Here is an 11,597-nt window from a genome sequence, read left to right as displayed (position 1 = left end):
GGGATGTCTGTGATTCCATGCGGTGCGGAGTTGGTGTAGCTACACATTTACACCGCTGTTAATGTATTTAGATGGCGCGTAGGGCGGTGGCCAGTGAATGAATGATCAAAGGCTTTTTAAAGGTTTGGTGGGCGGTGCATGTGCTGTATTTACACTGGGCCTGCTCCGCCCTACAGCAGGAGATAGAAAACTGTTTGTGGGTTGGTGGGGGAGATGAAACAAGTGGAAGGAGATGTAGCAGACAGGCACGCATTAACAAGTCCTCCAGCATACACACACACATATATATATATATGTGTACAGGCACCACAAAACCGTCGGCTCCGCTCTCTTCACGGTTCGGCTGTAGCATCCTCTTGTTTTTTTTTTTTTTCTTTCTTTCTATTTTTTAATTTTACATAAACAGGGAGGCCAGCGATCATCTTTGCGGCGTTGCATCGGGAGCTTTCATGGCCGCGACTCTCACGATGAGTGGCGGCGGGCAGGAGGAGCCCTTCTACCCGCTGCAGAAGGCGCCTCTGCCCGCTGGCTTCCCCCTGGAGGACTCGGCGCTGTTCGGCTTGGACTGCAAGATCACAGACGCGGACAAGGCTGCACAACATGACTACGCACAGGTAACACGATGAGAATTTAAACTTGACTTTTTAACACATTAGTGATAGATCAGCCTGTATTTCATTGAATGGGCGTGGCAGACTGGTTGTAAAGTCAGGCTTTTTTTTTTTTGTTGCCTCTTGCTTTGGCCTCCTAATTTCAATCGGCGTCGCTGCGTGATGTTAAACCGGGGTTGTTTTGCGCTATTTGCGGTATTAGGCGAGCAGGCTGGGACGTGAAGCTGAGCAGCTCCCCCCCTGCATTCACCGCATGTTTTCTGTAGGAGCCAGTTGGTCACCAGTTGTTGGTCTCCTCACCATCATACCACGCTGACAACAACTGACTCCAGGCTCGGACAGAAAGAGGGTCCCGGTAACTCTGCCCCCCCCCCCCCCCTCCCATCTAGTAAGTTCAGCAGGAAACTTGTGCAGGAGAGGAGAGAGGTCTTTATAACAGCTGGTAGGATCAGGAGCCTAGAAATAGCAGCCCATCCCCAGACTGCTGCTGCTGCTGCTGCTACTGCTGCTGCTGCTGCGTACAGGGAGGCATGGGTGTTTCCCCATTCCCATTCATGTTGCTGTTTCATCCTCTGCTGCAGGGCTTCAGCAACTTTTTTGGGGGTTTTTATATACCAGTTTTAACCCTGCTGGCACCTGTGATGCCAGTTTGATCATCATAACTGCAGATCTGAAAATTGTACGTCTTAAATGAGAGGTTTTTGAGTCCTGCTCCTCAACTGTTTTGGCCTTACAGCTGATAGGTTTCTGAGTTCAGCTTTGCAGGCAGAGAGGGAATGTGGCAGCCGCCTATTGATGACTACTTGATAAATGTTTTAGTGGTGACTGTCCTATCAAACCTTTGTCTTCTCAAAATAGCGCCCCAGAATAGTTTCATGAGAAGCACTTGCTGAAGTTGTGACTGGGTACGTCTCATTTTATCAAAGTTAACTTTAAATATAAAATGAAATGTTTCTAAACCACACTTTTTTTCTTTTTTCTGTTTGTCTTTTTATGAACAGGCAAAGTGTGAGATGGACCGGTATCTCTCCCCTCAGCCTCTTCCCCTTCCACCTGCTGCAGACAGCCAGCAGAAGTCACACAGAGAGTCTGTTGTGGATCAGTTCTTCACCGATGATCACTCCGGGGCTCCATACACCCTCAACATGAATCTTTACCTCCCTGACGTCGCCTACCTGAGGATGGGCTTGTGTCAGCAAGCACGGCCCCCTCAGCACCTGAACCACACAGGTCTCATCCAAGTCAAGACAGAACCTGCCGCACCGTGTTACTCTCCTACCCTCCAGCCGCACTGCCCTAACACTACACCCACAAGTAGCTGCGGCACCTCTGGTCATGCCCGTGGCGGTGTTGCCATGGAAACCTCAGCCATAAACATGACACTAGCAGGGTTACCGGACTTCACCAGTGTTTTCAACCAGTCAGGAGGCGGTCGTGATTCATTGCCAGAAGTCTTTGTCAAACAGGAAATGTCATCACAGTTCGAGCAGCATGCTCTCCACCACCACGACAACAGCGGCTCGCTGTTTCAGCTCCTAAACTCCGGCTTGGACCATCACCATGGCAATGGTATGGATGCCCAGCATCACCATCATCACCATCATCATCAGCAACAGCAGTTACAACACACTTCCACTTCCACAATCCACTCACCCTTCCACGATTTGCCGGTATCCTCCTCTGCGTCTCAGCAAGAGCAGACGGCTAAGCCGGTGTACTGTGGTCTGGGTGGTGGGGCGTACACGCATCCTCACGCTCAGGCACACCCCCTCTTCCTACAGCAGCAGGTGCCCTACCTGCCGCCCTCTCCGCCGAGCTCGGAGCCTGGCAGCCCTGACAGGCAGAAGGAGCTGCTCCAAACCATGTCTCCTCCTCCCTCGTACGCAGCCACCATCGCCTCCAAACTGGCAGGCAGCAGCCCTGGACTCTGCGCCGGCCCTGGATCAGGCAGCTTAGCCCTTCCCCTCACTTCGGGTTCCACGTCGGTACCAGGCCAAGCCCCAGGCCTTTCCCAAGCCCCGGGAGCAGCCTCAACCCCAACCCAAGCTCAGACCACAGTGCCTATCCGCTACAACCGGAGGAACAACCCAGACCTGGAGAAACGACGGATCCACCACTGTGATTATCCAGGTTAGGACAAAAAAACACATCTGTAAAGTCTGTGCATGCTGACTCTTGTCACTGTTGTGTGAGAGTGTGTTTATTTTTATCCTGAGCTGCGGTCAGGTGAATATCTGGTCACTCAGAAAGGGTCAGCTGTAAGAAAACCAGCTTTATTTTAAGACAGCCGTGCATTTTTTTGAAATTATATGTTGTGTTTTGAATGACTTTCCCAGGACTATGAGTCACAATGTGTACTAAACGCAGAGCATAGAACAGGCCTTTCAATTAACTGTGCTTTAAAAGCTACTCTGCATTTATAATCACACCTCAAATGGTTCTGACACTGTCAGCCGTGAGCTCTCATAGATTGTTGTGGCTCTAAAGTCATCACTGGTATGATTGTGGAATGAACATGCATGTGTGTGTGTGCATGTGTGAATAGTTATGAGACGCATGATTGTGAATGTTGTGGTATGACTGGAAAATGAAAAAACAGCTTGTTCTCCTGAAGTCATTTGGCACTTTTCCCACACATTTGCATATAGGCACACACATGAATATGTCAAGCGTCCCTAAACTGACATAAATCAGACCACAGACATGCATCTGATAAGAGTTTTGCTTTTAGATGTTTTATTACAGGAAGTGTATGAAACACAATTTAAAATACATTCATTGTGTTACATATGGCTGAAATTATAGTGAAAATAAATGATTCCCCTGTATGCTGGGGACACGTGGGGGTTCTTTCATTTTAGAACCATTGCATTAGAGCATTTATGTTTTTTAGGGTGTTAGATCCCTTTAAACAAACACACAGAAACACACACACACACAAACAAACACACACACAAACAGTATAACCACACGATGTGCAGCTACTTGTAGGGCATGTAATGTCAGCTAGCCTGTGGCAGCGTGTAAAATAGGCTTAAGCGGAGCCTCCTGCTGCATGTTAGCACACGTCTAACTTCTTTAAAGTCAGATGAAGCCGATCCATCATATCAACGCAATGACGGATCCGCACTTCTACCTGAGTGTGTATTAGTCACACTCCTGCAGCTGTCCCTGTTTAATCTTTGCAACTCATGAAATTCAGCTCCTCTTTTAAAGTGATAATACAGACCAAGAATATCTTTGTAAATCATTCAAAGTCTTAGTGACCCTTTTGACATTGTAATCTACATATCGATACATCATCACTTTTGTTACCACAGACTTAATATGTCTCATAAAGGAGTATTCTGAGCTATTATTGGCATGCGGTTGAATGAATTTCTTTGTAAAAACACCACATTTAACACCAAATACGACCATTTTTTAACACTTTAACACTTTTTTTTTTTATAAATCTGAGTTTGTTGGACCAGTTATTGTGTTTTCTACAAAACCAACATTTACCATACCCCATTCCAAACAGCTTCTGTTCTTCATTAGTTCAAAAATTTCTAGCATACCACAGCTCAGTTTATTGGGTAAATGCATATCTTGCACATGTGAATTCTTTGGATTTGGATGAAGCCCTCTGTTTGTGTTTATCTCCCTCTCTGTCGTTAGGTTGCAAGAAGGTCTACACCAAGTCGTCTCATCTGAAAGCCCACCTCAGGACTCACACGGGTAAGACATTACTCTAATTAATGCCGTTTTTATTTTAACCATCACAAAAAAAAAGAAAAAAGAAAATGACGCTGCTGTGCACACACGACTCGTATTTCGGTATCTGCGGTAGGAACCGTGTTGCTAGGCAGGGTGTTGTGTTCTTGGCATGTGTGTGTAAATGTATCCTACCCCATTCCCATCCTCTGCCCAATATACTATTCCATCAAAACAGGTGGAAGTGACACACTTCTGCCAGGGGATGACTCTCGGGCTATGTGGTCAGTGCTAGACGTGTGGTGCCATCTCACTCGGGATCCCAGTGCCTGTTCAAATATCAACATTCAATTGCTTTAATGCTCTTTTATGATACTAGTTTGTCACCATAAACAAAACCTGTCAGTGCGGAGTATGTTGTTAAGTATGTTGTTCCTCATATCTACACTTAAGTCATCACCGTATGTTTGTGTACTTCACGGCCCATTCTCCCTTTCTTTTCGTCTATCTTTCTCTCTCTATCTTTCTTTCACAGTTACAGTTCAACTATTAGTATTAGATGAGCAAAGTCAACAAACAAGCGCTTAGGTGTTGGGCCCCACCTCGCTCCAGCTAACTAAACAAAGCTTCTGTTGATATCTACACATTCCTCACTCATCTGGACACACACTCACACACACACTCACGCACAATCAAAACCGATTGCGATCCAGTATCTGTTGCAGTTATGAATCTGAACTGCTTGTTCAGAACATCGTTGTGGGGTGTGCATGCCTCACATTACGGTACCGGGAACATGACACGAAAATTAAACATGGCGTCATTCATGCTGCAGACCGATTGCAGTTATTAAAGACCACAAGATGAAAACGTGACACATTAAGAGGGATGCAGCAGCAGCTTCCATATCCTCTCTGCTTTTTGTCAGTCTCACTTAGTTTTTTTCTCACGTTTTTTTTCTTCATTCATCTCATCATCCCCTCCGCTGCTTTTGTGCCATCCTGCATCTAACCCCCCCCCCACCATCACCTCCACCCCTCCTCCCTCCTGCCTCTATTTCTATCTTTGTCTGTTACTCATTCTACTTCTCTTCACACACACACACACACACACACACACACACACACACACACACACACACACACACGTCCGCACATACCTGTCAGTAATCTGTATGAGATGATTCCTAATGCGTTTGGGTCCCCTTGGGAGTTCCCACCCTAATCTCCATCAACATCCATTACCCTGATTGTGTGTGTGTGTGTGTGTGTGTGTATGTGTGTGTGTATGTGTATGTGTATGTGTGTGTGTGTGTGTGTGTGTGTGTGTGTGTGTGTGTGTGTGTGTGTGTGTGTGTGTGTGTGTGTGTGTGTGTGTGTGTGTGTGTGTGTGTGTGTGTGTGTGTGTGTGTGTGTGTGTGAGAGAGAACTGAGCACTCCTCCCAGTTTTACTCTTTTCTCAGCGTCTTTTCGTTGTCTCTCCTCATTGTGTTCAGTTTCAGGTGTGTGTGTGTGTGTCTTTGTAAGTTTGGTTACTCTGTGGTTAACTTTGTAATAGGTTTACTGTTGTTGTTTTTAGCGACACTGCAGAGCTGGCTTTGCTTGTTTAAAGGGCAGGCTCTCCCAAATTACAAAAAAAACATGTTTTCTTACTTACATCAAGCATGGAGATAGTTTTGCTTTTATGCAAATAGAAGTGCATAGAATTACATTTGTGGAGCTCACAGCATAAAAAATGTACATTTAAAGCAATTCAGCAGAAACAGTCTCTTCATTAGTGTGAGTAAATCACAGAGGACACTCTTAATACATTTCATAGGGTCTATTTCTTAAGTAGAAAGTACTTTCAATGGAAACGTTTAACAGTGTGAGGAGTAGCGTGCTTTATTTCCGAAAAGATACACAATTTTTGAAAAAAACTTTTTTATGCAAAGGGAGATTTCAAGAAGTAGATTATATATATTCAACATATATTTTACCCTATTATGAATATTACATGTGGAAACAAAATAAATAAGTACACAAATAGATTTATTTGAAAGAATGAAAAAGGAAAAAAACTGTCTGACCTGACAGCACAGTTTCCATCAGAGACAGCCGGTTGTCACATGGGATCTGTTATAATATCCTCTGACAGTACAGTGCCTCACATTTAAGGAATTCTTTAATCAATTATATGGAGAAGCAAACAAATTAAAAACAGGAACAAACTGGACAAAAATGTAATATCCAGCTAAACAGGAGTCAAGCTCCATAGTAACTGGCCACATTTCTTAAGCACCCTTTGTTACCAAACTAGAGCTGCACCGATTAGTTGATTAATCGTTTACACAATCAACTGAAAATTAATAGTTTTCTTAAGTCTTCTATAATAAGGAACAGGACATCTTTGAGTTGTGAACTCTTGGTCAGGACAAAACAAGAAGTTTTAGAGATATATTGATCTACATTTTTCACAATTTTCTGACATTAACCATTTAAAATAACTCAAAATAATTGACAGATTAATTGTTAATGTAAATGATCTTTAGTTGCAGCCTTATACTGAACAGAGCTATTTATATAGAAGTGGATGAAATGGCAGTAAAAGTAGTTTGCTGTAAAGTCTTTGGTATGTAATGCACCGGGAATGAAAATGGGGCTCTCACATAGAAGAGAACAAGGAAGAGAGCTGAAGGAGCCACACTAGTTTTCACAAAGTGCTCAGGGCTCCAGATGAACATTACTGGAATGACAAAGTTGCAGACAGACAAACTACATTCATCTAACAGAAAGTCAGTGCTTACTCGTTCATGGGAAACTGTGCAGCGTTAGTGTTTGAGTGCTTGATGAATGTCTGTGACAGCGGTATGACTGGATGTGTTGTTAGACACCTGTACTTGTCAGTAAAGCCTGTTTTCCCAGTTCCTCCACCCAGCTGCATGAATCATGGTAACGGGGGATTAGTGTTTGTTTTAATGATAATAAGAGTCATTACTTTAAATCTCTACGTCTCTGTCATAGAGAAAAGGGTGTTTAGTAGTCGAGCAAGAATTTCAGCTCAGTGCTACTGTTTGCACTGTTGCACTCATTCACACTTTCTTCTCTCTCTCCCCCCTGTAGGTGAGAAGCCATACAGGTGCACGTGGGACAGCTGCGACTGGCGTTTCGCTCGCTCCGACGAGCTGACCCGTCACTACCGGAAGCACACGGGCGCCAAACCCTTCCAGTGCGCCGTCTGCTCACGCTCCTTTTCCCGATCCGACCATCTCGCCCTGCACATGAAGAGACACCAGAACTAGCAGCATCCACGCAGACTCGCACACACACACACACATACACACACATTACGAACACACAAGCACTATCTTGACTCACATAAAGCACTCGCTCCATCTCCCCGCCATGTTACGAGCCGTCTGACGCAGAGCGGCTCTCACTGACACCACAGCTTCTCCTGGTGCTGCTATCATGTGCTCAGACGGTATGACAGCCTAACAAACGTGTTGCTCTTAACCCAGAGTGGAACAATTCGGAGGTTGTAAAGTAGAAAGATATCAGCCAGATGAAGCTCCTGGTCCTTTAACCTCCAGATATACTCGATATAGACTTGCTTTCTTTGAGAAAATACAAAGAAGAAAAATAACAAAAAAGAAAATGGTAGCTCCAAAAATGTGTTTCTAGTCCATTTGGACTCTTTTGTGTGACTGGAATGAAAGCACTTACCACTCAAAACTTGTACATCTTTTTGTCTCTGTTCTAACAGAACTGGCTTCCTTATTATTTTTTTTATAAAGGAGAAGCTTTTGTTTTCGAAACTAGTCAAGCCAAATCTTTGTTTACTCCTTGGTTTGTTAGTTTGTTATATAACTGGAATATCCAGATTTGAATTATTTTTGTTTTTTTTACCAAATCCTTTGGTTTGCACTAGAATTGGTAATCTTGTCGGAGCCTCTTTGGCCCAATGCATCTGATTCACCACTGGAACGATTGTTATCACTACTGGACTGAATTTCTGTGAACGCCACATAAATCATTGCTGTTGAGATATTAAAAATTGAAGGCATTTATACTCTGGAGAGAGGGGAAGATAGTGCAGGGGGGGAAATGGGAGGGAAGGAGGGAGGAGATAGAGAGAGAGAGAGAAAGATTTTTGATTTTAAGAGAGAGAGATCTGAGGATGACTGAGAAACAGAAGGAGGTGGACGGTTGCTAAAGAGCAGCAATTAGGCGATTAATTATTCAGTTTGTCTTTCAGTGGATTTCCAAGTGGAGAAATGTAAGCAGGAGCTTTAGACATATCTCAGAATTAAAACAGAAATGACTGCATTTGATGCAGATAAAGCGTCTTCAAAATTCAATTAGTGTGCATCTGTCTCATCCAGTTTTCTTTCAAATTTTTAACCATGCATCATCTTCATCACGGACACCTTATTAAGTGCCTCCTTCTCTGGTTTATGTGACAGTCCTTTAAACACACATGGTGCTGTTTTTATGTTTGAATCTATTTAATCTTTGACTCTCTTGTAAAGTAACAAGGTTACCCATCCATTGTAACAGCTCTGCTCAGGCTACTTCACGGACATCCTGACATTTTTTTTTTTTTTTTTAATGAAACTGACAGTCCAGTTTTTTATTTGTTTGTTTGTTTTTTTTCTCCCAGATCTCTGAGGGTTTTCACTCTCTTGACTCTGTACACAACTAACTCTCAACTGGGCTCTATCAGTCAATCAAACGTGGACAAAATGTTATGTTGATACACACCCGACTGTCCATTTTGATCGTGTGATTCAGCCTGCACCTATAACTGTATTTGTTCATTCACTGCAGGTAGCATAAAGATAATATAGCACTGTAATGTATCATGGTAAATCTGACTATTTATTTGATTGTGTAGAATTGGGGGAAGACGGGGGGGGTTATCAGATCAGCCGTCTTTCTCCCCAGCAAAAATGCCTTAATGTAAATATATGCACTGTAAATAACTTGATTTTTTTTCCTCTTATGTTATTAGCTTTGTTTTATAAACAAAAGGGCAAAAAGAGGAAAATGCCCTGCATCCCAAAAAAAACAAAAATATTTGAGCCTTTTTTTTTTGTTTTCCTGTCAAAGATATTTTAATGTTTTATATTTTGTCCTTCCAACAGCTTATTTTATAGATCTTTTTTTTCTTCCGTGGTAAACGTTCCAAAGACAAAAGTTGTTTTTTTCTTCAACTGAGTGAAGCCGATCCTAATAAAGTCAACTGACACTTTTACAGATGTTCTCTTGTACTGAAATGAATGGGATGATTTCTTTCTTCTTTTACCTGATATGAATGACTGAATTTCATGGTTCAAGTGTGGCTGCAAGTTGTGTTTATTTTGTCCATGAAATTTATATTAAAGCTACTTTTTTGAAGCCATGGAGCACAGATATAATGTTAAAACAAGGCTTGAATCACACAAATGAAACACAACCACACTTAATCTGTTCAAATCTGATCAGGGTTTCAGTGGAAGTGCTGATCCTCTGTTTCTGGGATTTTCTGCGGTACATCTGACATACTTAAAAGTTCCGTTTAGGGGGGGGGAATTAGATAAGAAGGGGCGGAAAAAGTGGTGTAAGGGAGGAGAGGAGACCTGCAAGTAACCTGCAGCACCCTTGCTGATCAACAAACAATAGTCCTTTGATATCCCAGCAAGAGACAATGGACAAGAAAATAAATTTGACCACCTCTCAGGGACCGGAGGGGAATCCCACTGCATTGAAATGGACGCACAAACACACGCGCACACAACATATGTTCTTGGTTTAAGTCATAAATGTGACCCAAGGTCTCTGTTGTAATCTACCTCAGATGTCAGAAAAGAGGGAGGTGGAGGGGAAAGAGTGAAAGAAGCGAAATGCAGAACAATCTACACAAAAGAATCTCTAGGGAGGACCCAATCAACCACTTCCGTCCTCCTACATATCTTCTCGTTCTCGTTCTCCTCCTCCGCTTTTCTGATTTAATTTCATTTTTTTCTCTCTCTTTCTCTCTCTCTCTCTGTCTCTTTGTCTTTCCATGCACCGTATCCCCTTCTCCTCCCCGGTGGAAAGTATTGTATGAAAGTCCAGGGGCGCTGCTCTGTGGGTCAGAGTGGATACTGTTCTCATAACCTGCTCAGCTCCTCATCTTTTCCCCTTTTTCATCGCACACCTCGTCTCCCTTCAGTCTTCTCTGCTCCATCTTTTCTTCCACCTTTCAAGAGGAGAAAACGTATCAGTCGCTTCTTCTTCTCTTGACTCCTTTCTTTTCTCTAGTCTACCAAAAACATACAGAACTTTTGTATATAAATATAGACTTGCAGGTGTATTTTTTAGGTGTGTGAATGTTAAAAAGTAAAGTGAGTGTGAGAAAAAAGTCTGTTTTACACAGACACTCACAGACACACACATACACACTCGCAGTAGTGATGAGTGAGTGGGAGCTACCGGTTCATGTTTTGGATCAACTAAATTAATGTCACACATCTGGAAGAAGGCTCCTGCCTGCTCCACCCTCTGCTGTGCTGCGTTGGTGTGATTCCCAGTTTCCCTTTGTGTGTGTTTGTGTACGTATGTGTGTGTATGTAGGTGTAATGTTTCCAGTGCTCCTCTCTTGGAACAGACCACCCACTCAGAAGACCAATAGAATGACCACGGGGAGCCCGGATAGACACAGACACATCTCTCTCACACACACACACACACACACACACACACACACACACACACACACACACACACACACACACACACACATGTGCACACATATACGACTCCCTCCAGTTTCAACCCTTCCCAATATTCTCAGAATAGAACATGTTGTTATCAGAGATTGGAGAGATACCAGAACAGCTGACATGCTATCAGAAATTTGAAGATAATATCAGAAATAGAGGAGGGTTGCTTTCCAAGACGCTATGTGTGTTATAAAAAATGTTGTCTCAGGTGAACTGCTCAGTAGTTAGAAAGTGTTAGAGGTTTGAAAACAAGCGAGTCTATTCTGTAGTTTCAACTCTCCCATAGTGAACTGCAGTGAGGGAGTTACTGTCAGGACAAACACAAAGACTGGAGGGTAAAGAAAGTCTCCAATGAGCATGATGTGTATGAAAACTTGCCATTGTAAATGATGGGATTACCAGTCAGGATGTTTGTTGAGAATTTGATTAATTGCAAATTTTACTTCATGTTGAGTCACTTTCATGTTGAGCGGCCCTGAAATCTTATGACAAATGGACACTGATGGGCCAGTCATTACTTACTGATGTTGTGCTGCCAGAGAGCAACATTTTGTTTTACATTCCTT

General features: G+C 43.1%; 1 protein-coding gene across 1 annotated transcript; it reads left to right on the top strand.

Moving 5' to 3' along the window:
- The first annotated feature begins 101 nt into the window (after positions 1 to 101).
- On the top strand, positions 102 to 7,587 carry LOC133991790 (Krueppel-like factor 5). Its single transcript, XM_062430341.1, is given in 7 exon segments — positions 102 to 141; positions 144 to 208; positions 210 to 337; positions 416 to 614; positions 1,613 to 2,741; positions 4,272 to 4,331; positions 7,409 to 7,587. Coding segments are annotated over 7 exon segments (1,800 nt in total).
- The last annotated feature ends 4,010 nt before the right edge of the window (positions 7,588 to 11,597 follow it).

The sequence above is a fragment of the Scomber scombrus genome, chromosome 12 (assembly GCF_963691925.1).
Source record: "Scomber scombrus chromosome 12, fScoSco1.1, whole genome shotgun sequence".
Lineage (NCBI taxonomy): Eukaryota > Metazoa > Chordata > Actinopteri > Scombriformes > Scombridae > Scomber > Scomber scombrus.
Note: the sequence above shows the minus strand (reverse complement) of the source record. Positions and strands in the feature narration are given on the sequence as shown.